At 56.1% G+C, this 23,869-nt stretch overlaps 3 protein-coding genes across 19 annotated transcripts in view; 2 read left to right on the plus strand and 1 right to left on the minus strand.

Moving 5' to 3' along the window:
- Positions 1-2,985, plus strand: part of ARVCF (ARVCF delta catenin family member) — a 36,233-nt gene extending 33,248 nt beyond the window's left edge. For 3 of the 6 annotated variants that reach the window (XM_032603257.1, XM_032603259.1, XM_032603260.1), the window contains 7 exons: positions 93-291; positions 403-514; positions 615-705; positions 921-974; positions 1,333-1,418; positions 1,888-2,007; positions 2,371-2,985. In XM_032603257.1, coding sequence (XP_032459148.1) covers positions 93-291; positions 403-514; positions 615-705; positions 921-974; positions 1,333-1,418; positions 1,888-1,995 — 650 coding nt within the window. In that variant the 3' untranslated portion in view covers positions 1,996-2,007; positions 2,371-2,985. Of the gene's footprint in view, positions 1-92; positions 292-402; positions 515-614; positions 706-855; positions 975-1,332; positions 1,419-1,887; positions 2,008-2,370 lie in introns of those variants that run through there. The other 3 variants (XM_032603258.1, XM_032603262.1, XM_032603261.1) reach the window with 2 other exon arrangements.
- Positions 2,986-3,919: 934 nt separating this feature from the next.
- COMT (catechol-O-methyltransferase) lies at positions 3,920-22,897 on the minus strand. Of its 4 annotated transcripts, XM_032654259.1 has the most exons (6): positions 22,322-22,356; positions 14,295-14,516; positions 9,324-9,653; positions 8,411-8,604; positions 8,047-8,178; positions 3,920-4,688 (listed from the first exon to the last, which is right to left on the minus strand). In XM_032654259.1, the coding sequence occupies exons 2-6, from the start codon at positions 14,353-14,355 to the stop codon at positions 4,488-4,490; spliced, it is 918 nt and encodes a 305-aa protein (XP_032510150.1). In that variant the 5' UTR covers positions 14,356-14,516; positions 22,322-22,356; the 3' UTR covers positions 3,920-4,487. The 4 variants fall into 4 exon arrangements, with proteins under 4 accessions (XP_032510150.1, XP_032510153.1, XP_032510152.1 ...); XM_032654262.1 differs by lacking the exons at positions 14,295-14,516; positions 22,322-22,356 and adding an exon at positions 22,639-22,897; XM_032654261.1 differs by lacking the exon at positions 14,295-14,516 and having other exon boundaries at positions 22,322-22,424.
- TXNRD2 (thioredoxin reductase 2) overlaps positions 22,345-23,869 on the plus strand; it is a 34,945-nt gene continuing 33,420 nt past the window's right edge. For 5 of the 9 annotated variants that reach the window (XM_032654251.1, XM_032654252.1, XM_032654249.1 and 2 more), the window contains exon 1: positions 22,346-22,483. In XM_032654251.1, the coding sequence (XP_032510142.1) occupies positions 22,405-22,483 (79 nt within the window). In that variant the 5' untranslated portion in view covers positions 22,346-22,404. Of the gene's footprint in view, positions 22,484-23,869 lie in introns of all 9 variants that reach the window. The other 4 variants (XM_032654255.1, XM_032654257.1, XM_032654254.1 and 1 more) reach the window with 1 other exon arrangement.

The following is a 23,869-nucleotide window of genomic DNA, read 5'->3' on the forward strand; positions in this document are numbered from 1 at the left end:
GGGCGGGGACGGGGGTCTGGGGCCTGGGCCACCCGCTCCTCGTGGCCCCCCTCCTGCCAGCACCGGAGTGTCCTTACAGCCCCTGCCTGCAGGGAGCTACGCCATGGCCGAGCTCGTGCGAAATGTGCGCAGCGCGCAGGCACCCGCGCAGCCCGGGGCCTGTCTGGAGGAGGACACAGTGGTGGCCGTGCTCAACACCATCCACGAGATCGTGTCTGACAGCCTGGACAACGCACGCTCGCTGCTGCAGGCCCGCGGCGTGCCTGCGCTGGTGGCACTTGGCGCCTCCAGGTGGGTGGGTGGGGCTTAGGTGGGCAGGAGGTGCCCCCCAGGTGGGCGGGGCCTAGGTGGGGGCAGAGCAGGGCCGTCTTGGCCAGACACTGACCCCAGCCCGGACCACAGCCAATCGGTGCGCGAGGCGAAGGCCGCATCCCATGTGCTGCAGACGGTGTGGAGTTACAAGGAGCTGCGTGGTGCTCTGCAGAGGGACGGCTGGACCAAGGCACGCTTCCAGGTTCGGCCCACCCGGCCCTTCTCTCTCACTTCACCCAGGCTGGGTACCCCGTGGGAGCACCCCGACCCACCCCGTCTGTTATGTGCCCTCCTCCCCCTAGTCGGGTTCTGCTAATGCCAAGGGCCCCAAGGCACCACCGAGTCCCGGAGGCTTGGACGATAGCACACTGCCGCTGGTGGACAAGAGCCTGGGTGAGTATGAGGCAGGGGTCCATCCTGAGGTTCAGGAGTGTCCTTCCACCCTGCTGAGGGGTAGAGGGAGGCCGACCTTCCTCCAGGAAGATGGCCCCCTCCCTTCCCCTCCCCAATCCTCTCCACCCGTGGTGTTCACCTTGGCACCAGGCTGAGGCCAGCCCTGGTCCCCTGCCACCGCTGCAACCAGCCAGCCACCCGCTCGTACCTTGCAGACGGCGAGAAGCCAGGCAGCCGGGACGTGATCCCCATGGAGGCACTTGGCCCAGGTGAGGGCAGGTGCAGGTACAGGCTGCTTATACTCTGTGTGGGGAGGACCTTCCGAGGAGGTGTGGTTGGAAAAAAGATTTGGTTTAGGGGTGCTCAGGGGTGAGGGGTGGGGCAGCCAGGGAGGGGTCACTGCCCAGCCAGGGTGTCCTGTCTGGCAGCTGAGGGGGCAGCTGGAGGGTTCTGAGTTGCTGGTGGGGAACAGGGGAGAGGCTGCAAGGCCCACCACACGGGAGGGGCCGTGAGAAGGCCTGGCTCAGAGCAGGCTAGGTGGGGGCCCTCTCCAGATGCATCCTGGGCTGAGAGGGAGATCCATGCCTGGTGCCTGCCTCAGAGTCCTCTCCTGCCTCCATCCCACAGATGGATACTCCGCCGTTGACGGGAGGGAGTGCAGGGCTCGAGGCAGTGACCCTGCAGGGGAGGCCTCTGAGAAGGAATCGTTGAAAGTGAGTGGCTGTGGGCAGGTGTCCAGGGAGGTGGTGTGTCCGGGGGTCACCTGGAGAGGGGCCCAGGCAAGGTTTGGTCTGGGGCCTGGGGTGGGGCTCACCTGCAGGGCAGTTGGGCTAGGAGACCCGTTCGGGGTGTGGCCCTTCTGCCTCGGGAACCTCACGTCAGAGCCAGCCTGTGGGTGCAGGTGGTTAAAAACTCGCACCCGCTGGGAGGGAGGGGCCGGGACAGAGGGCGCACGTGTGCCCTCCTCTGCATGGTCTTGCCTCCAGGGCAGCCCCTGCTATCTGCTCTGTGCCAACCCTGCCTCTCCGAGCCCCGCTGGTTTGGCTCCCCCGGACCTCAGGCCTCTCCTCGCCTGCACCCCGGCTCTCACCCTGCCCTGCTGACCAGCCCAGCCCCAACTTGCCAGCTCGGACTAACCTGCTCTGTTCTGCCTCTAACGCCCTCCTGCCCACCGCCCTGCAGCCCGACCCCGGCAGGAAGGTTCCTCCTCCCGGGCCCAGCAGACCCGCGGTCAGGCTGGTGGATGCCGTGGGGGATGCTAAGCCTCAGCCTGTTGACTCCTGGGTCTAGCTTGCATGCCTGGTACGTTCTTGTTCTCATCTGGTGTTCGTCCTCTGGGCGGGGCCTTCTCTCCATCCGGTCTGCCTGCCTGCCTGCTCCATTCTCCGCACGCTCCCCGCAGGGCCACCTCGAGCTCAGCAGGCCTGAAGGCCCAGCGGAGGGAAGCCCAGGCTGGGGGCTGAGGGAGGGGCTCCCTGGCCTGCAGCCTGGCTCAGGCCCTGTGCCATCAGGGCCTGGAGGTCACGGGGTGAGAACAGGGGTGGTCCACACCTTCCAATGCCCCCAGCATAGGGCCCCCCGAGGACCACCTGAGGCAGCCGCCTTCACCCACGCGTCCATCGCCCTGCTACCAGGCCTGCTCAGCCTTCCCCTCTTCCTCCTCAGGGCCTGGGCCCAGCCGTTTGCTCTTAGGGTCGGATCTCGGAAGAAGGGACCTCGGGGAAAGGACCTCCAGGCGGCCTGCGCAGACCCCGCCGTGGAGCTGGGAGCCCCTGGCGGCGGGGGTAGGCAGCTCCTCTTTCCCTGGAGCTGTGGGTTCTGGACACGCGTGCCCTCCCGCCCTCGCTCCCCTCTTCTAACTCCCAGGCGAGTTAGTTTACTGATATGGTGCTGTGTGCCAGTGGGAGCCCGGTGGGGCCCAGGGCTGGGCACCTGGCTTTGCTTTGGGGCTGGCGGGGCCCCTGAGGAGCTGGGTGGGGGTGGGCCCCTGGGGCCCCGCAGCCAGGCAGGGAGGGGGCTCAGTGAAGGGAGTCTGAACCCAAGGGTGGAGGGGCTTCCCTGGGCCCTGAGTGGGAGGCGACCTACAGAGAGGCTTTGGAGGGCCCCGCCCACCCCCGATGCCTGGAGCGCCCTCCCTGCTTGGCTCTGGCCCCTGAGTAGCGCCTCTGGGACTGACCTTTGGCAGCAGCAGTGGGGGACTGCTGTTCAGTGCCTGCTGTTTGTGACTTAAAAACAAGAAAAACACTAATGAAAACGATTAAAAACAAAACCAAAATAAGACTATGGGTAAACATCTAAATTTTTGTAAGAAAAATTAAAAATTAAAAAAACAACAAAGGAACCTCCTGTCTTCCGAGGCTCAGCTCTCTCCGTGAGCTGCTCCCATCGTTTGCTGGGTGTCAGAGGTGGCCCTCGGTGTGTGTCTGCTGTGTCCAGCAGGGTTTCAGCTCCGAGTCCCCAGGGTGGTTTTCCCACATGCGTCCCCTTTCTACACACAAAGAGGAGTGGGCTTGATCCTGGGTGGTTAGCTGGGTCCTGAGGCCTGGGGTGGAGTCCTGGCCAGTGGCTGGTCTTGGGCACAGGTGGGCCTCAACCAGGAGGGGTGATCCTGGGGTCTAGGACCCCACCCTCTGCTGGGGCCCAAGGGAGCCTCCGAGGTGGCCAGAGGTCCAACCACTTGGGGGCCTTGGGGCTGGAGCACCAGGTCAGAGCTGGGGGTACCTGTGGATTTAGGTGGATGCAAACCAACTCTGCTTCATCCCTTGCCAGCTGGGCACATGCAGAAGTGCTGCAGCTGGTCTGAATCTACTCTCTCTTCCCCAAACAAGGCCGAGTGGGACTGGGGACGGTGCCACACACGGGCCCCAAAAGGCTGGGCACTGGACAGACCACATCTGGCACTGCTGTAGGGCCGTGTCCACCTTCCCCAGCACCTGCTTGGTCAGAGATGGACCTGCAGGCTGGCTGACTGCCTTGTTCCGGTTTCCCAGGTGGGGCTCACCCCAGCCTGCAGACATCCCCATGGGGCTGTAACAGGTGCCCTCGGCCTGGCCACGGGAGCAGTACTGGGCAAGGCCGACCTCCGGCACTGCTGCGGCCAGTCTGCAGTGTTAGCATCTGGTCAAGGGGAGCAGCTTGTGTTTGGTACAAAGCTGGAGGACACCAGGGGAAAGCAGCATCATCACAGTGGCTGAAAAGAAGCACTCAGTTCATCTCTTACCTAAATATTTAGATCTTTAATTTCTATTTTACTATCTTTTAAACATGATATTGGTATATAAGATTGTTAACAGATGATTTTAGTAAAGAAGTGGCATTTCATTCTTAAAAAGGAAGTGAAAGAACTCAGGAGTCCGAAGTGTGGGGTGAGTTGTTGGTTATGGTGCCATCACTGAGGCATTGCTGCCACCTGGTGACGGCAGACCTCAAGGGCAGGCTGTGTGAGTGCACAGCCCCAGTTCCCTGACTTCTGACTTCCTGAATCAGAAGACTGACGAATGCTGGGGGTGGGGGTGTGACACTGTCATGGACACCACCTGCCTGAGCTGGCCTTTACAGTCAGATACTTTTCCAGATTTACTGTAGTGATTTTGCAAGGTGAGCTGGTCGCGCTTGGGGTGGACCCCACATGCAGGGGCCAGCGCGGGCAGGCCTGGGCCTCGCAGGCCTTGAGGGTGTTGCACTGAAGACATGCACACATTGCAGACACGGGGCAGCTAGGAGTAGGGCCACCACACCCTTCAGAATCCAGCTTGGCCAGGGAGCTGGGGCAGGGTGGGCGGTCAAGGCTGTGCAGGGCTGCCTGGGCCCTTGTAGACGACCTTCTCCAGGCCATCCACCACCTGTGAGTACTCAAGGAACGAGCTGAAGTGCGTGCACTCGAAGCGGCTGTTCCCACGCACGTACTCCAGGAACTCTGGTGTCCCCGGACAGATGACGTTGTCGGCCAGCAACACTGTCCCCTTCCGCAGCAGGCCACACTCCTGCAGGGACAGATGGACGGTTGGAGGAGGTGAGGGTGGCCTAACCTTGGGTCAGCCCTGCGCCAGCTCCTCACTGGCAGCAGCCACTGCAGGAAAGGGCTGTGCTGGGCCGGGGTCTCCTTGCTCCTCCTGCATCCTCAGTACAGCAGGTGCTTACTAAGCACTAGCTGGAAGTGTGAGTGGAGGAGGTGACGGGGCCAGGATTAGGAAAGCCACAGTGGTGACTAAGGCCAGTGGGTCCCTTGGTCACCGCGTGCCAGGAACACGGGGCTCCTCCAGGTCAGATGCCTGGTGCCCAGTGTGTGGGCTGCTGTCAGCGGTCACTGGAGGTTCAATCCGGCCTGACCAGGGTGACTGTTGGGGTGCAGAGATGGGGCACACCTCCCCACCCACCCACAAGCCTGGCCCTTGGGTCCACTCTGAGGCACCCCATTTCCACCAGCGCCTGGGCCCTGGGCAGCTGGCCAGTGTTCCGGGCCTGGGCTCTGCAGAGGGAGGAGCGGCTGGACCTCCTGGGTCCCTCTGCAGTCTCTCTAAGCTGGGGGAGGAGATGCTTAGATTACATCAAAAATCAAAAGAGGAAATACCTCAAGAGGAAATGTTTGTCTGGGGGAGGGGGTGAAGGGACAGCCCAGTTCTGCTGGTAGCTCAGAGCTTTCTTTACATGATCATTAAATAAAAGTGAGAAAAAAAAAAAGCAATCCCAAACACAGAAAGCAAAATCAAGCAAGGGCCCCAGGCGTGTCTTCAGTTGCCAGTTGCCAGCCGGACCACAGGGACAGACGGGCACCCCCTGGTGACTTAGGAATGCAAGGTCCACTGTGCAGCCCTCCAGTCTCCCTGGTGGTGGCTGCCTCCCTTCCGGCCCGTGGGCTGAGGGGGAGGCCAAGGTCCCTCAGGCCAGAGTGGAAAACACAGCTGTGAGATCAGTGAGGCTGGGACAACCCATGAGCCAGAATTTGAACAAAGTACCTCTATTGAATCATGGAGCGTTTCTCTTAGAAAAAGAAAAGGAACTTCCCAGCAATCTTGATGAGAAAGGGCAGCCTGGGAGCAGGCGCCCCCCCCACCCCCGCCCTGCCCAGCCCCAGGAGGGCATCTCAGATCTGGGCAGGAAACGCCTAAGGCGAGCTGGAGCTCATTCTGAAGGACGCAGGTGGACAAGGTGGGCTCAACAAGTCAGGCACTAAACCCACAAGTTACAGAGGAGGGATGCAAAAGCCGGGCCGCCCGCCTGGGGACAGAGCCCTGGAGAGTTCTGGCCAGAAGCCCACGTCTGAGTAAGACTGTGTGCTGGCAGCAGGGAGGGAACGGCATTCAGAGGACCAGAGCCGGGTCCACTGTTCCCTGACCCTCCCTCCTTCCGCCCAGGGTGTGGGCTGGGCTGAGACTCTGGCCACTGTGTGGCTTCTGTCTGTCTCTGGCTCTGGGGGAAGCCAGCTGCCCTGCTGGGAGGACACTCAAGCAGCCTGTGGAGAGGCCCGAGCAATGGGGGACCAGGGCCGCCTCGAAGCAGCTCCTGGTCTGAACGGCCACCTTCCCTGCCAGCCCCTCACCCCAACCCAGGGGGAGCAGCCAGGCCCAAGAAGAGCCCAGCTGCAGGGCTTCAGAGTGCACGTTCCCAATTCACAACTTTTCTTCTTTTGAGATAATTACCAGCTTTGAACAAGTGGCACTGAGAAAACTATTAGTTTCTTAGTTACTAAGGGCAATATTTGCTGCTTTTCTATCAATGCAGGCCCCGTAATCATCACACACCCCAAAGCTGCTGAAACCTCCCCTCCCGGTGACGCAGGCCCAGCTGCTCAGTTGCCCAGATGTGCTCCCTGCAGCCGCCCCCGCTCTGGCTCGAGGGCCTCTGTGCCAGCCCCCCACTGCCACCCGTCTCAGCCAGCACAGGTCCCCATGCAGCTCCTGGTCTGGGTCCCCTGCACCGCCACCCCTCCCCACTCCACACAGCCAACAGGATCTCTCCGGAAGACAGGTCTAGCCTGCCCTCACCTGCCTGAAGCCCTCCTCCGTACCCTGCCTGTGTGGTCAAGCCCTCCACACACAGCCCTGGCCCACTGTCCCCACCCTGCCCAGTCCCAGACCATCCTGCACCCTCTCACACACGCCCAGCCAGGGCTGGTTCCTTCTCGCCACGTCCAGGCACCAGGCCCACCACACCCACGCCAACACCACTGGTGCAAGGTCCTGCCCGGCCCCAGCTATGGCTCAAGCAGCCGTGCCCCCCACGTCCACAGTCCCCCTGTGCCGGGTGATGCCCGGCCTGTGGGGGAACTGAGGTGGGCGAGCAGGGGACTGAAAACGGTCAGCCCCATGTGGCTGCCGGGCTGGAGGCCGTGGTGGGGCAGAGCGTCCCAAGCTGCTGTGTCCCCTTGACCGCCCGGGAGGGACAAGGTGGTGGTCATCAATACTGAGCTCCACTCACCTGGGCGCGAGGCAGCCCCCTGGCTACCACGTGGTGCCAGAGGAGCAGCTGGCACTGAGGCTGGACAGCCTGGGGGTGGGCACGGGTGGGGCGGGGGCGCAGGGGGCGTACAACAAGGAGTCTGGGGAGGAAGGCGGGCAGGAGACGCGTCTTTCCCTGGCCAGCACCTGCCACCCAGTCAGGAGAGCCACGTGGCCACTAGGCTGCCTCCCTCTTGCCTCCCCAGCCCAAGCCCTTGCAGCCCCAGGTGTTCACCCCTCCCAGCCACCCTGGCACAGGCTGCCCTGCGCAGGGATCCCCCTTCCTCCAGTCTCCACCCCACCCAGAGCCCCGCACTCCCCTCCATGTCCTAAATGCAGGCAGGCTGGCCCAAGCCTCCCGGGCCCCCAGGGCCGCCCTCGGCAGGGCCCATTCCGGCCAGGCGGGCACAAGGCTCCTGTCAACTATGAATTGGCATTTTCCATTGGCACTTGCCATCTACCTCTACAAGGATTAAGTCATTTACTGCTGCAGCTGCTGACTGTCAACACCCCCTGGAAGGAGTTCAGGCAGAGGGCTAAAATAAGGCACTCTGTGCTCTGGGAAAAACTGGCAGAACAGGTCTTCAGATAGATATTTTCAGGAGAAGATTTTATGAGCCCAATTCTTGTATCTCCTTGTATCTAGAAAAACACTAAAATCCTTCATGGTGATGACTGCTCCTCGTGACTAGCAGAAACATTTGGCAAAAAAATATGCACTCGATTGCATGTACTCCCCCTTCACCAAAATCACATATATACTGACCTTCCCCCCTACCTCTTTGGAACAGTTTCTCAGAGCTATCGGGGGTCCCGTCTCCCAGGCTGCAGCTCTCATGTAGCCCCAAATAAAACTTAACTTGCTACTCTCACATTGTGCAATTTTTTTTAAGTAGACACTCACCTCCAGGAGGAGCATGTCTGGCAGGTACCGGTCCTTCCAGTGATCGAGGAAGACCATGTCCACAGTGTCCACGTCATATTTCTTCTTCAGTTGGGGGATGATGTCCTCGGATGCCCCGACGACAACGGTCACCTGGAACAACAGACCCCCACCCGGACCCCTGAGTCCAAGTGGCTTCTGGGAGACAGGTTCCTGCTCTGCCCCTCCCTCTGGGGGCCTTGGAGTCTCCTACTCTGTGGACCGGGGCTGTGGGCCGGCTGGGTAAATGTGGCCTTGAGCCGCCAAGGTGTGGCCCAGGCCCTTCCTGCCCTCCTGGCCCCTGGAACCTGTGTCCACATCTGTCACCCTAGGAATGGTGCCGCACCCTGTCCTGCAGGCCTGCGAAGTCCACCATCTGCTGGGTGATGGCGGCGTAGTCAGGGTTGAGCTCAATGGTGAGCAGCCGGGCGCCGGGCAGCAGCAGGCGGGCCATTCGCACGGCCGAGTAGCCACAGTAGGCACCCAGCTCCAGCAGCACCGAGGGACGCTGCTCCCTCAACACGGCGTCCACGATCTGGCCTACGGAGGGGAGTGGGGTGAGCAGGCAGGGGGTGACCCACCCCAGTCCTGGCCCATCTCCTTCCTGACTGAGCAGCAGCCCCTCCCAGTGCCTGGCCCCTCAGGCCTCTGCTTTTGTACACGTTGCTCCCTCTCTTTTCCACCATTCCTCCCTGCCCCCAACTCGTCCTAACCCAGAGCTGCCCTCTGTGGAAGCCCCCAGACATGACAGACGTGACAACCACTGTCCAGCCCCCACTCTGCCCCCAGGCTGCGCTCAGAGCCTCCCTGGCTCCCTTGAGCTGGACACTGTCAGAAGGTCCAAGGGGGCTGGACAGTGGCTGTCATGTCTGTCCCCAGGGCCTGACTCCAGGGGGTGTAGTGTGGCACTTGCCTGTGCCCCAGGCTGGAGTCCAAAGGTCAGGAGGCAGCCCGGGGGGCCTGATGCCTGTGCCTGGCAGAGTCCAAGAGTCTCCATACACCGTCAGGCCCAGCCAGGACAGCCAGGGACCCACTGCCCACCCTGTGCTGACACCTGGCTCTGCCTGACGGCCTGCGAGTGCAGGGCCCACGTGGAGACTCTGCTGTTGCCTCTGACTGGCGATGGCAAGGGGCCCCCTGAAGAGCACCTCCTGGAGGGGGGGGTTATCAAATGTCCCACCCTCCCGTGGGGACAGCGACGTGGGCGTCGGGGCTCTGCACAGCCCCTGACCCTCACCTGTGCCGGTCGCACTGCCCACCTTTCTTGTCGCCCACGTTCATAGCCCACTCCTTCTGCGAGCAGTAGGCGTCGATGGCGTCCAGCACGCTCTGCGGGTCCCCGGCCACAGCGTGCTGCAGCACATGGCGCAGAATGCGCTGCTCCTTGCTGTTGCCCATGAGGAGGTTGCGGACGGGGTGCAGGACAAGCTCGTTCCAGCCAATGATGAACAGGCCCCAGAGTCGCAAGGCCTGCAGCAGCCACAGCAGCGCCAGCAGCACCAGGCCAAGGGCGCCAGCTGCCAGCAGCAGGGGTGGGGCCTCCAGCATCTGTGATGGGGCAATGGGCGGGGTTCTACCCGGCGGGACTCCTGGGAGCACATGGTCACCACGGTGTTAGTAACCTGCCCTCCTGGCTGACCCACGCTCTCAGTCTGGGGGTGCTGCCACTGCCAACCCCCGCCACCCCCCTGTGCTGATGGGGGTACAAGGTTCAAGAGGCCAGCCACATGCCTGGTGGCCAGCTCCAGGTGAGCACAGCCACAGCCCTGCCCACCTGCAAACCACTTCCTGCTGGGGCTGCGTCCCGGGGTCGGGAGCGGGTGTGTCTGGCTTCCCCCAGCCCCCTGGCTTCCCAGACAGCCCTGACAAGGGACACAGCTGGCCTGAGGCTTGTTTACACAGCACAGGGAAAGCCAGCCTCATGCACAGCCCCCTTGGGCACTCACACTCGGGACAGTCCAGGAGCTCGTGTGGCCCTGTGAGTTTCCAGAGAAGGACACAGGGAGCCCCCAAGTCAGGCACACAGGGCACAGCCCATTGGCTCTTCCCGTAGGGGACAACCACACAGGGCCAGTCTGTCCCCTCTTCCCCTTTGAGGAGGAAGGCCACCCTGCCACCCACACCACAGTGGGAGCGAGACAGGCCTCCCCCTGGCAAGTGACCCTTTGGGCAGGTAGCTGGGGTCCCAGTCAGATGAGGGGCCCGGGGCCCCTGAGACACAGCTAGGCTGAGCTGGCACAGAGCAGAGACCTTAAAATGGAAAAGGATGAAAGACAGAGGAAGGTGGGAAGCTTCCATCGGGGCTTGCAGTCATGCAAGGGTCATGCACAGGAAGGGGCCACACAGGACCCCGCTCCCCGAGAAGCTCCCATTGGGGAAGGCACATGGGAAAGCGGGCAGGCCAAGGATCTTGGAGGGGAGACCCCTCGAGGACAGCTCAGGGCTCCAAACCCCAACGCCCTGGACCACGAGGAGGGGGCCTGGTGGGCAGAGCAGGGATGAATAGGGGAGCACGGACACCCAGATGTCTGAGTGGTCTCAGGCCACATGGCCTATTTACACCAGGCACAGTGGGCACGTGGTCAGCAGGTCAGAGTCTGCACACACAAAGACCCAGGTGGGGCCCACGCCCTGCTCTGCTCCCAGGCCACTGACCAGACCTGGCTCCTCAGACGGCTCTGCCCCCCACGCCCCTCCTCTGAGCTCAGCAGCAAAGCAGATGGAATTTGTGCGGGGTTCTCCTGCCTGTAGGTAATTTAGGCAGGAACCATAACCTGAAGGTGACCAGAGTCCTGGCACGTGGGCCCCTCCCGGAGGCCGGCCTGGCCCTCAAGTGAGAGCAGAGAGGCAGTGAGACATAGCCTGGAGCGTCCCCCAGTCCGGACACCAGGGACAGCCTCCCTGGTTTCCCTGGTCCTGGCACTGCCCTGCAGGCTAAGGAGGCACATGCCCCATGGGGCAGGACGCACCACCACCCAGGAGGCAGGTGGGGGAATCACAGGGGAGGCGCCGTGGGTTAAGGCACAGCGCTTTCTTCCAGGGACAGGTGACAGGAGTCAACAAGGAGGGGCCGAGTGGCCTGAAGTGATCAGAACTGCTCACTGTGCTCCTTTCTGCGGGCTTAGGAGCCCCTAACCACACCTGTGTTGCTTTATGTATCATGACTATCTTCACTAGCGGTGGTGAGATGTTGGATCATTTTGATTTATTCTCTGGGTTGATGAAAAAAACTAATAAATGTTACACATAAATATCAAAAATAAGAAGGAATATTCCGGGGACTTCTCTGGTGGCTCAGTGGCTAAGAATCTGCCGACCAATGCAGGGAACACAGGTTCGTGCCCTGGTCTGGGAAGATCCCACATGCTGCGGAGCAACTAAGCCTGTGCACCACAACTACTGAGCCTGTGCTCTAGAGCCCGCAAGCCACAACTACTGAGCCCATGTGCCACAGCTACTGAACCCCATGTGCCTAGAGCCCGTGCTCCGCAACAAGAGAAGCCACCGCAATGAGAAGCCCACGCCCAGCAACGAAGACCCAACGTGGCCAAAAATAAATAAATTTATTAAAAAAAATAAAAAGAATAAAGCCACTGAAGGAAGCCACACTTGGAGGAAGCGCTTCAGGGCCGTGGAGAACCCTCTGTGGGGAAACAAAACATGGAGGGCCCCTCTTGTTTCAGGTCTTCGTACCCAAGTGTCTTCTGCTCTCCCCTTCCAAAGAGCCACAGTGAGGTCACTTGGTATACCCAGCAGTGGCCTTGGAACCCTAGGATCCCAACACCCTGCTTGGCTCTGGGCCCAGGGGGGGAGATAAAGAGCCCCAGTTACCCTAAGAGGAGGACAAAGGGGCCGTTGGCCAGAAGGTAGGAGCCGATGACCGAGGGGCACCCTCGAACCGTCTGTTTCTGTGTGTCCTAAACATGCATGATGGAAGGTTTTAAGGGGCTTGCAAAGTGCACTTTCCAAACATGGTTCCCGACCGCAGTGAGGGGAAGGGGCAAAGCTCTGTGCAGGATGCTGTGTCCTGTTCCTGGTGGCTCTCGCCTCAGGACAGGGGCAGTCCTGGGAGAGGCTGCCGTGGAGATCCGGTTTTGCTGAGGAGGCTGGACCTTCATGAGGCCTCCACAGGTGACACATTGAGCATCATGATAGCAAGGGGGAAGTTGAGGGAGACACAGATAAATGAAAAGACATCCCATGTCCATGGACTGGAGACTTGACATTGTCAGGATGTAAACAGTGCCCAGCATGACCCTCAGATACAATGCCACTCTCACCAAAAAAGTCCAATAGCATTTTTGCAGAAATAGAAAAATCCATCCTAAAAGTCATATGGAATCTCAAGGGACCTACAATAGCCAAAACAATCTTGGAAGAGAACAAAGTTGGAGAACTCACACTTCCTAATTTCAAAACTTACTGCAAAGCTATAGTAATTAACACACTGTGGTACAGACACATAGAACAAACGGACAGAACTGAGAGGCGGGAAACAAACCTTCACGTCTATGATCAAATGATAGTTTTACAAGGTGCCAAGACCACTCCATAGGAAATGGTTCTGGGACAACTAGAGTTCCACCTGTGAAAGAATGAACTTGGACCCTTACCTCACACCATATACAGAACTAACTCAAAATGCATCCAAAACCTAATTTTAAGAGATAAAACCATAAAACTCGTAGCAGAAAACGTAGGAGTAAATCTTCATGACCTTGAATTTGGCAATGGATTCTTTGATATGACACCAAAACCACAGGCAATAAAAGAAAAACAGATAGACTTTCATTAAAATTAAAAACTTTGTGCATCTAAGGACACTATCTAGAGAGCAAAGGACAACCCAGGGGATGGGAGAAAATATTTGCAAACCACATATCTGATAAGGGTTTAAAATGCTGAATATATATAATTCCTACAACTCAAAGACAACAACCCAGTTAGAAAATGGGCAAAGGACATGAATAGACATTTCTCTAAAAAAGATACACCAACAACCAATAAGCACACAAAAAGGTGCCCAACATCATTAGTCACTAAGGAAATGTAGATCAAAGCCACAAGGTACGACTTCACACCAATTAGGATGACTTCCCCAGAAAAAGGGAACATAATGAGTGTTGGCGGGGATGTGGAGAAATCGGAAACTCGTGCACGGCTGATGGGAACGTAAGACGGAGCAGCTGCTGTGGAAAAAGGCTGGTCGTTCCTCAAAATGTTAAATATAGAGTCACCATATGACCCAGCAATTCCACTTCTGGGAGTGGACCCAAGAGAAGTAGGAGCAGGGACTTGAACCTGCACTTGTCCACCCACGTTCTGAGCAGTGTGAGTCACAGCAGCCGAGGGACGAACGAATGGAAACGGACGAACGGACAAAGTGCAGTCTATCTGCACACTGGGGCATCACTTGGCTATTAAGATGAATTCAGCCCTGATTCATATCCCACAAGGAAGGAAGTGCTGACACCCTGCTACATCACGGATGGACCTAGAGGACATTATGCTCAGTGATATAAGCCAGACACAAGAGGATAAATACTGAATGTTTCCACTCATATGAAATACCTACAAGAAGCAAATCCACAGAGACAGAAAGCAGAACAGAAGTTGCCAGGGGCTGGGGAGGAGGAGGGTAATTACTGCTGAATGGGGACAGAGCTTCTGCCTGGGATGATGAGAAAGTGCTGAAAATAGCGGCAATGGTTACACAACTATGTGAATGCACTTAATGCCACCAAACTGTATGCTTAGAAATGGTTAAAATGGTAAATTTTAACTTATGTATGTTTTACTACAGTAAAAACAGTGGAAAACCAAGAAAACAAGCCACCTTGTTTCTGGTCCTCCCTATTCCAAAAAGAAAAAGGGACACACCACTCCTCACTAGGAAGCAGGATCCAGAAAAACCAGCCCAGCTCCCAGTCTCTCTGTCCTCTGGCCACCTGCCCCCTGAGACTGGGTACCTGGGGGCAGCCTGCTGCCCGACCACAGTGCACACTCACCCCCTTCTGGGAGGAGGGGAAGGCCTTCTTGTCCTGAGCTTCCTCCGACACCTCCAGTGTATGTACATACCCTGCATCCATCTCCCCAGAGACAGCACGTGGACCTGGGTGAGGGGCAGGCCCTCTCTCCCAAAACCACTACAGCAACAGCCCACCCTGCAAACCTTCCTTATTATAAGCCCGTTATTTTTATGGCTGCGTTGGGTCTTTATTGCTGCTCACGGGCTTTCTTTAGTTGCAGCGAGCAGAGGCTACCCTTCGTTGCGGTGTGCAGGCTTCTCATTGGGTGGCTTCTCTTGTTGCGGGGCCCGGGCTCTAGGCACACGGGCTTCAGTAGTTGTGGCTCGCGGGCTCTAGAGCGCAGGCTCAGTAGTTATGGCACACAGGCTTAGTTGCTCTGCGGCATGTGGGATCTTCCTGGACCAGGGCTCGAACCCATGTCCCCTGCATTGACAGGCGGCTTCTTAACCACTGCGCCACCAGGGAAGTCCCAAGCCCGTTCTTAAGTGTTCTCCCTGCAACCCCCAAACCATGCCCTCCCTCACCTCCTATCACCACTTATCCTCCTGGAGATAATCCCCCTAAGGGCCCAATGCAGACACTGGCCAGGGCCCTGGCCCCCCTCAGACCCAGGTGGGGACCGGCATTCAGGGCAGGGACAACCAGAGCCATGGGATCTTCAGTCCCGGGGTTCCAAGGCTTGTCTGAAAGGTCCATCAAGACACTGGGAATGCCTCTGGCCCCTCTGCAAAGAGCTGAATGTGCTGTGGCACCCGGGTGGCCCTCCCACTGTCTGGAGAGCAGCAGGTGCCTGGGCCTCAGCCACACTCGTGGGGAAGCCGGGGGAGGGCCATATGGCACTTGTGTGGGGGCTCCAGGAGCCACACAGGGACGGCCAGCCTCCCGGAGAAAGGGCTTGAGGGGCGCAGCGTCCCCAGAAGGCAGGCCTCAGAGCACAGGCAACAGTTGGGGACAAAAGGGTGGGTTGGCCAGGGTCCTTGTGAAGGGGGTCCAGGGGCTGGCTGCCCAAGCTGGGGGTCTGCCGGGGACACGCAAAGCTGTGCGCTCAGGCACTGCCCGTGTACACCCCGTGGGACGCGGAGGCCCAGGGACCACAGGCTCATCTCCCTTCCTTGTGATTCTGGCTCCAGACATGTCTGCAGACCACAGTGAGGACAGGTGCTGCCCCTGAAGCAGGGGGCAGGGGAAGGCCAGGGCACCTCCTGGGCTGGAGTCCCTCCTGGCCCTTGGGGGCCACTCTGCTCCTCCCTGGGGACTCCCTGCAGCCCCGCTGACGGAGCAGCACTCGGGCTGCCTCTGCCCACTTCCTCCTGGTCGACACAGCATCCTTGCTAAGGATAAGGTGGTCTTGAGTGGCTCCCCTTCCCACTCCCTCCTCCCCCAGCCCCTGCCTCCTCTGCCCTCTGTCCGTTCCCAGCATTTTCCCTCCCCCCAGCCCCTAAAACCCCCCAGCCCCTGAAACCTTGGGCCCTGCCCCACTGGGGGCTCTCAAGGGACTCAGGGACCCCAGAAAGCAATCACTTGAGGCTGAAAAGGAAAAAAAAGTGAATTGGAAACATTTAGTCTACGCCTCCCTACGTATATATCAGTGAAGAAAAAGTCTTAAAGGTGTCTCCACAGATGCTGGTGGGAAGCTTTAAGGCCTCATATGGAACAGGTAATCAGCCTGCCCCACCTGCCACAACATGATTCAGATAAAAATATAAAACGAAGCAAAGACAAGGTCCAACTCTTATATAAACTAGTGAGTTTTATATAATTGTATTTATGCCTTACGCATAGCTAAAATTTTTTTTAAAGAAAACCATCTCGGTTTGCATCTGTCTGTATGTTTATGTAAGATTGTATGTTTTTATATATATATATATGATATTTCCCTACCTCCAGATGGTATTACCAAATCAGGTTATAAAATTCCTTAAAGGAGTTCTATCCTAATTGGCTTCGAGAGGAACAAGCACTTACATAAATTAAATCTTCCTAAAACTCCCGAAATATAAGAACCAACTCAACTGTTTTTCCCGTAATTTGGTAAATCTTTGCTAAATAAAGTTCCTGTAATTTGGTAAATCTTTGCTAAATAAAACTAGTTTAATATTGTTCATTTCATAAAACAGGTGTATCTTTAGAGTTGTCAACATTAAACATAGTGCAAATATACATTTTTATTCTACTTGGTTTACTGGTCAAATAGCTAATATTTTTATCCACTAGACATTTAAGATTTTACACATAAGTTTGATTTTAATCAAATCTAGTCACTATTCTGACAAACTTTATTTCAATAATTGTGTTTTATAATGTGTCTGCCTAAAAACAGTTTCCAAAATCTTTTTGGTAACTTGCAACCTTAGAGTTATGCCAAGTTAAGTTAAATAACAGATATTCATTGAATATCTAAATAATTTCTAAATAAGATAAAGTGTTGAGGATTTCCCTGGTGGTGCAGTGGTTAAGAATCCGCCTGCCAATGCAGGGGACATGGGTTCAAACCCTGGTCCAGGAAGATCTCACATGCCGCGCAGCAACTAAGCCCGTGCACCACAACTACTGAAGCCCGCGCGCCTAGAGCCTGTGCTCAGCAACAAGGGAAGCCACCGCAATGAGAAGCCCACGCACTGCAGCGAAGAGTCGCCCCCACTCGCCGCAACTAGAGAAAGCCTGCACACAGCAACAAAGACCAAACACAGCCAAAAATAATTAATCAATTAATTAACTAAAAAAGATAAAGTGCTGAAACATTCATTATTAGGCATAAGTTTATATACTTTTGGCTTCTCATGTTTATATGATACAAAGAAGCTAAAGACATTTGGGTGTGTTAATAAACATATTCTTGCCACAGTTAAACAATTTGTACTGTCAAAAGCATCTACGTCCAGATTACGAGATGTTATATTCATAAAATTTGCTAATCTGCTACAGAATACTGGGATATGACAGACAATTTGCAATTGCCTACTTCCTAGTTTTCTCTGTAAAATAAAGGTTGCTAATGGTTAAAAATTATAATCAATGTGTGAGAATAAAACTACTACTAGATACAAAGCAAAGGGAAACAACTTGGTACACAAAGTTGGAAAATAGGATATGTTCTTATGTGAAAAGTATGCAGAGAATGTAGGATATGTTTTTGTTAGGGAAGGAGAGTCGTTTTGTCCTCAAGTAAAATAAAAAGGAGGGAAACAAACCTGAATGGACATAGAAAGCGGTGGAAGCTTTGTGGAAAAGGAATTTTGTGTTGTGAGGTTACAGCTGGCTAAGGTTAAATGGATTTGTATACGAAGTTTTCTTAAATGAGCTTTACCATCAATAGCATACTGATACAAAACTAGAGCTTGGTTTCCTCTTTGTTAAAATGAGATTTCTTGGATTATTGGTCTGCTTTTAATAAGAGATTGTAAAAGGTTTCTCTCTACCTTTTGAATAATCTTCCTAGGAAAAAAAGCTGTGTCTTAAAATAATTCCCTGTACCCCTAGTTGCCACTCGGGAGAACTGATTGTCCCCCCTGGTCAAAAACCCAGGTCTGCAGTCCTGTTTCCTCCTGTTCCTACTTGTGAACTCCCGTATTGTCACTTGGTTAAGGAGATAACTGAGTCTTGTTCTGCAGTGAGCTGGGATCCTATTTAATCAAGTGTTCAAACCTCCTGACATTTGGGACAACTCTGTCTTCCCCAAATCAATCCTAAATGAAGTCTGGATCTCAAAATGGCTTTGGGATTTCCCAGAGGGTCCTTGGAAAATCTCAGTGGTTTGTACTTTTACCTTGTAAAAGAAGGGATGTTAAAAATAATTAGGTCTGTCTGTTATGGTAAACTGCATGGGAAGCACTGTCAAGTAAGAAGAGAATCTTAACTTTCCATATGTTATATTTGTACAGGTAAACGCTATTAATATAAATATTTTAGAAATTTTGCTTGCTTTCCATATGTTCTGGTATAATGTTATCACTCATAATTATAGTTAATATTTAAAATGGTGTGTATGTTACAGAAACACCCAAATTTCCTTGTCAATTGTGTTTTTGTGATGACCTCTCATCAGTTTTTTTTTTTTTAGTTTTTAGTTTTGGGTGTGTTGGGTCTTTGTTGCTGTGCATGAGCTTTCTCTGGTTGCGGCGAGCGGGGGCTACTCTTTGCTGCAGTGCACGGGCTTCTCATTGCAGTGGCTTCTCTTGTTGCGAAGCACAGGCTCAAGGCGTGCGGGCTTCAGTAGTTGTGGCATGCGGGCTCAGTAGTTGTGGCACGCAAGCTCTAGAATGCAGGCTCAGTAGTTGTGGCGCACGGGCTTAGCTGCTTCATGGCATGTGAGATCTTCCCGGACCAGGGCTCGAACCCATGTCCCCTGCACTGGCAGCCGGATTCTTACTGCACCACCAGGGGAAGCCCCTCTCATCAGTTCTTTAACCACAGCCATTTTAAGTCTTTTGTCAGCTGCAGGTAACTTTGTTTCACTCTGATGTTTCTCCAAAGCATTTGTAATCAGCTACAGGCCAGGGGGCTTCATCCTCAACCAAAAGGGCCTGCCTCAGAGACCTGTGGAAGGACTGGGCAGGGACCTCGGGCAGCGCCATCCCTCTGGACTAAGGATCAGAACCCAGAACCCAGAACTCTAGTGGAGAAACCCATGGGCCCAGGAACTGCTCTCCCAAGATCAAGCAGAACGAAAACTAACTACATGACACAATGTTCATTGCAGCTCTATTTACAATAGCCAGGACATGGAAGCAACCTAAGTGCCATGGACAGATGAATGGATAAAGAAGATGTGGCACATATATACAATGGAATACTACTCAGCCATAAAAAGAAACGAAATTGAGTTATTTGTAGTGAGGTGGATGGACCTAGAGTCTGTCATACAGGGTGAAGTCAGAAAGAGAAAAACAAATACTGTATGCTAACACATATATATGGAATCTAAAAAAAAAAAAAACGTTCTGAAGAACCTAGGGGCAGGACAGGAATAAAGACACAGACGTAGAGAATGGACTTGAGGACGCGGGGAGTGGGAAGGGTAAGCTGGGACGAAGTGAGAGGGTGGCATGGACATATATACACTACCAAATGTAAAACAGATAGCTAGTGGGAAGCAGCCACATAGCACAGGGAGATCAGCTCGGTGCTCTGTGACCACCTAGAGGGGTGTGATAGGGAGGGTGGGAGGGAAATGCAAGAGGGAGGAGATACAGGGATGTATGTATATGTATGACTGATTCACTTTGTTATAAAGCAGAAACTAACTCACCATTGTGAAGCAGTTATACTCCAATAAAGATGTTAAAAAAAAAAAAACTAACTACATGAGACTAAGTAAACTGACAAAGCATGATTATAATTTTTATGGCTTCTGTTTAGAATACTGTAGGCTCTTTTCTAAGAGTTATTTGTTTATTTTTTAAATTATTATTAATTTGGTTGTGCCAGGTCCTAGTTGTGGCAGGCCAGCTCCTTAGTTGCAGCTCGAGGGATCCTTAGTTGTGGCTCACTGGCTCCTTAGTTGTGGCATGAGAACTCTTAGTTGCAGCATGCATGTGGGATCTAGTTCCCTGACCAGGGATCGAACGCAGGCCCCCTGCATTGGGAGTGCTGAGCCTTATTCACTGCACCACCAGGGAAGTCCCTTGTTGGCTTTTTAATGTCCCATTTTCTGGATATTAGAGAAAAAAAAAAAAAACTTTCCCTTTTCTCTTAAGCTGTCTATGACTCATAACAATCTAGTAAGTTATACTTCTGTAAACAAAATTGAAGCATTTGTTTTTCTCTGCACCTGATCCCTCCAAAAATCAGAAACTATTATTGGGTATCCTTATTTTCATGGCAATATAGTTATTTGCATAGGTTTAATAAGACTCTGTCTTCTTTGTGATAGGACATAACTGAAAACGTTGGTTGTATTACCAAGGAATGTCATGTTTGAAAATGACACATGGATTCAGCTATGACCAGACGGTTCTAAGGAACTGCAGTTACTTTATGGAACCAAGGCTTAAAAAGCCCTCTGGGAAAACCCAGCCTGGTGCTGGGCATCCAGGGTCCCCAGTCTCCCAGGGAGCGAGGAAGGTCGCCTCCTATAGGCCTAGGAACCCTGGGATATTGGGGGAACCTTGAGCAGAGAGGAGTTCACTCGAGTCTACAGGTGAATTCTGCTGGCACTTTCTTGACTTCCTAGTCTTGGAAGCTTTTAAATGTCCAATCTGAGATTCCCTGCAAAAAATTCCACGAGACAAACTTTAAAAGGGCTGTGTGTCAACCATTATTCTTGCTGCACTTACATAAAGAATCAGCCCAAATCTAGTGAGACCGGAGCTATTTTGTAAACAAGAATAATCTTACTTTATCTTTGATTAAAAATGGAAGTGACTACAGACAGAAATTTTGTCTCAGTGGAGAAAATAATACACCTTGTGGGTCATCAGAGTCCAGTCCTGTCTGTTGCCTTTGAGGTTTTATTATCCACCTGTTCGCTGGACTGCACTGCCAACCTACACATTTGTCAGCATTCAGCAGATCCCCAGGCCTTTCCATTTCCTTCAATATCTGATACACCTCTCCAAATATCAATTTTTCCCATTTTCCTCCCTCTCTCCTGGTGTGACTGCCCAGACCCATCCTGGTACTCAGGTGTCGTGTAGCTGCCCTTTTCCTCCAGGGTCTGAAAAAGCCCTGGAAGTTGAAGGGAGATAAGGTGGCAGGAACTTCAGGGAACCGGGCACCACTGCCCATCACATGTGGGCCACTGCGTGAGCCCACTGGGATGCCCATGTCTCCCAGGCTCTGCTGTGGATGGAAGTAGCCTTGCCTGCGACTCTGAGGTCTCCACGTCATCACAAACATTTACAGGCAAACCAGGAAATCTAGTGGACTGCCACCACAGCCTCACTCCACCACCTAGAGACTTGAGAGCTCAACGTCTAACATCTTCTCAACTGGCCGGCCTCAGGACTCAAAACCCGGGTTTACTGTTGGCTCCGACCATTCACTAAGGAGATGCTCTTGACAGAACCCAGCCAGGCCCTTCTGAGCCCTCTTCTCCAAGAGGCCTCCTGTAAAGACTGGTACAAACACTGACTGCGTTTCACAGCTAGAGGCCACTTCCCTACAATGCCCTGGCCCCCCACGGTGCCCACCTGACAAGCTCATTGCTTCTAGCAACACTGCCCAGCTTCTGCAGGAGGGCAGGAGTCCAAATCCAGTTGGCAAGCTCAGGTGGGAATCACATGGACCCACGCCTCTTCGCACTTTTTGTATTTTCCACCCCCTGAGTCTCGAGCCCCGATGCCCGCCCCCCCCACACTTAAAAGGCCCAGTTGCCTCTGAGCAAGTTTGGAGGGTGCTGGGGTCTTTCCCCAACTGTGCCATTACCAATGTCCTCTGTCTTTATCTGACCCACTCTCCTGGCAAGCCCCTCGGACCCCTCCAGTAGTGGAGGCAGCAGCGTGCAGGAATCCCACTGTTCAAAACTCAAAGGCTGGTCTGGGGCAGGTCGGGGCCCAGGCTTCCCCTTCCTGGTAGGGCCACCATTCCCACAAAAGGTAAGGCCCCAGGGCACCCCGGGGCCTGCCAGAGCTGCCAGTTGGCTGAGCCCCTCGCCCAGGCCCCCACAGTTCTCCCTCTCCGAGGACCCAAGGACAGTCAGACCCTGACTCTGCAACCCATTCCCATGGCCAAGCCCTCCCAGAAACCACCACGCCTGGGGTCGGGGTCTCCAAGCCCTGTGGTGGCCTCTGTGCCCAAGTGGACTTTCTCTCTGCAGCACGACTCCCCCTTCCTCCACCAGCCTGGTGCCACCGCCCCCACCCATGTCAGGAGACCCCACCCCTTGTCCAGAGAGCCCCTCACGCCAGGTCCTGGGACTCCCCCCAACACCCACCCCACCTAAGGTCTAGAGACTCCACCTCATGTCCGGAGACCCACTCCAGATCCGGGGACCTCGCCACCCTAGGTCCCGGGACCCCACCCCAGGTTGAAGGCCCCCTCCATATCCGGAGACCCCGCCCCACATCCGGGGACCTGCCCCCCTATTTAGGGTCCGGAGACCCCCCCCACCTCACCTCCGGAGACCCACCCCATGTCCAGGGACATTCCCCACCCAGGTCGGAGCCCCCACCCCCAGGGGGATCCCTCCACCCGGATCCGCCCCCATTCGAGGCTCCTCGCCCCAGGTCGGAGCCCCTCTCCCCGTCCGGACCCCGCCGCCGGGTGGGCCCCTGGCCGCGCGCACCAACCTCTCACGTCTCCGCCGGTCGTCGGCGCAGGCAGCGCGGCGGGCAGCCCGACCCGACCGAGGCCCCACGCGGCGGCGGCGGCTATGGCGGCGCTGCTGGGACCTGCCGCGCGCTTCCGGTGGCGCGTGCGGGCGGTGCCGGGCGGAGCGCGGGGCGCGACAGGTCTGCGGGGCGCGGGCTGGCGGGCGCGGGATCGGGGTCCGCGCGGGGAGGCGGGGCGGGGGGCAGGGGCCGGAGGGGTCCGCGCCGGCGCCCTTTCCCCGCGGGGAACAGCGCGGGGAGAGTGGCCGCCTCCCGATCCCCCGGCCCAGCATTACCTGTGGTCCCGACGGTGGCTCATCTCCCGAGGTCACCAGGTTTCGCGCCCTGCGCACCCCACTAGCCAGACCTCCCACCTCCTCCCCAAGGCCCCGTGGGCGCACACAGCAGGTGCTCAATAGACGCACGTGCAGGGAATCAAGGAGGGGACGCTGAGTCCGGCGGTCTGCGCTCTGGGTGCCATGGGGGAGCGGAGCACACTGCTGGTCCTCCTGGAGCCACCAAGGGTCATGGACCAAACCAGACAGCAATCCGATGACCGCAAGTGCTGGGCCTGCTAGGGTCCTCAGCACCGGCTGGGCACACAGGGCGTGTATGGGGTGGGGTGGGGTGGTGGTTCCCGGTTGGGGGGCTCCCCCAGAGCTGGCCACAGTGCCACCATATCTGCCACCATAATGTGGCCGGTCCCACGCATGACAACATGCTCCCCACCACATCCCTGCAGGGACCATCCCCCAGACCCTACCCCTGGACTGCCCCACAGGGAGTGAGTGCTGAGGTGCTGGAGCAGGGACAGGGGGAGGGCTCCTTCACGGATAGGGTGCTGTGGGAGGAATATTGGCAGCCCTGGCCAGCTGTGTGCCACCCTGGCCTTGGGGAGCAGGGCTAGGTAGCCCTGCAGAGTCTGGGGAGGCGGTCACCAGCTCCTGAGGTGGGGACGGAGGGCTGCTCTTGGTGGCTTTGCTGGCCCCTGGGCCCCCCTTGCTGCATGTGTCAGGCAGGACCTTCACGATTAAAGCCCTCAGCCCTCATGCTGCAGCTGCTGTGACAGCCCAGACCATGCAGGCTGGCAGGAGGCCATGCACCCAGAGTTCTGCCCCCACGCTCAAGGGCAGAAGGGGGACCCCGAGGGCCAGGGTGAGGAGGAGCCAGTAGGGCCTGGGGGACGGTGCCAACACCTAGTCAGCAGGGTCTGATTTTGAGCCTCAGCCTCCACTTCAGCCCCGGAGCTCCTGATAGGAACATGCCTGCCCCATCCAGGCAGGGGGGTGGCAGAAGTGGCCCCTGAACAGGAGCCAGAGTGACCATGATGCTGGTGTCACCTGTCCCCTAACCCCTGCTGCCAGCAGAGAGCGAGCAGGGGGGACAGCTATGCGGACGCTCCCGCAGGTGGCTCCCGAGGTGGCCAGCGGCCTGTGGGTTCACGGGGGCCTCCACCTCCCCAGAACGCTGTTCCCGAGGCCTCGCCGTCCTGGCGGGGCTCCGCTCTTTTCAGGCCCCGTACCAGCC

This window comes from Phocoena sinus, chromosome 14 (genome assembly GCF_008692025.1).
Source record: "Phocoena sinus isolate mPhoSin1 chromosome 14, mPhoSin1.pri, whole genome shotgun sequence".
Lineage (NCBI taxonomy): Eukaryota > Metazoa > Chordata > Mammalia > Artiodactyla > Phocoenidae > Phocoena > Phocoena sinus.

What these genes read in the sequence shown, in the direction of transcription:
- COMT (XM_032654259.1), bottom strand. Translation starts at nt 14,355, where the DNA reads ATGAGAAGCCTGCACACCGCAACGAAGGGTAGCCTCTGCTCGCTGCAA. An exon ending in GCTGCAACTAAAGAAAGCCC is followed by an intron (nt 9,654 to 14,294) that starts GTGAGCAGCAAT and finishes ATGTGCTCCCAG; the next exon opens with GAGTCCCGCCGGGTAGAACC. An exon ending in CAGACATGCTCCTCCTGGAG is followed by an intron (nt 4,689 to 8,046) that starts GTGAGTGTCTAC and finishes CTGTCCCTGCAG; the next exon opens with GAGTGTGGCCTGCTGCGGAA.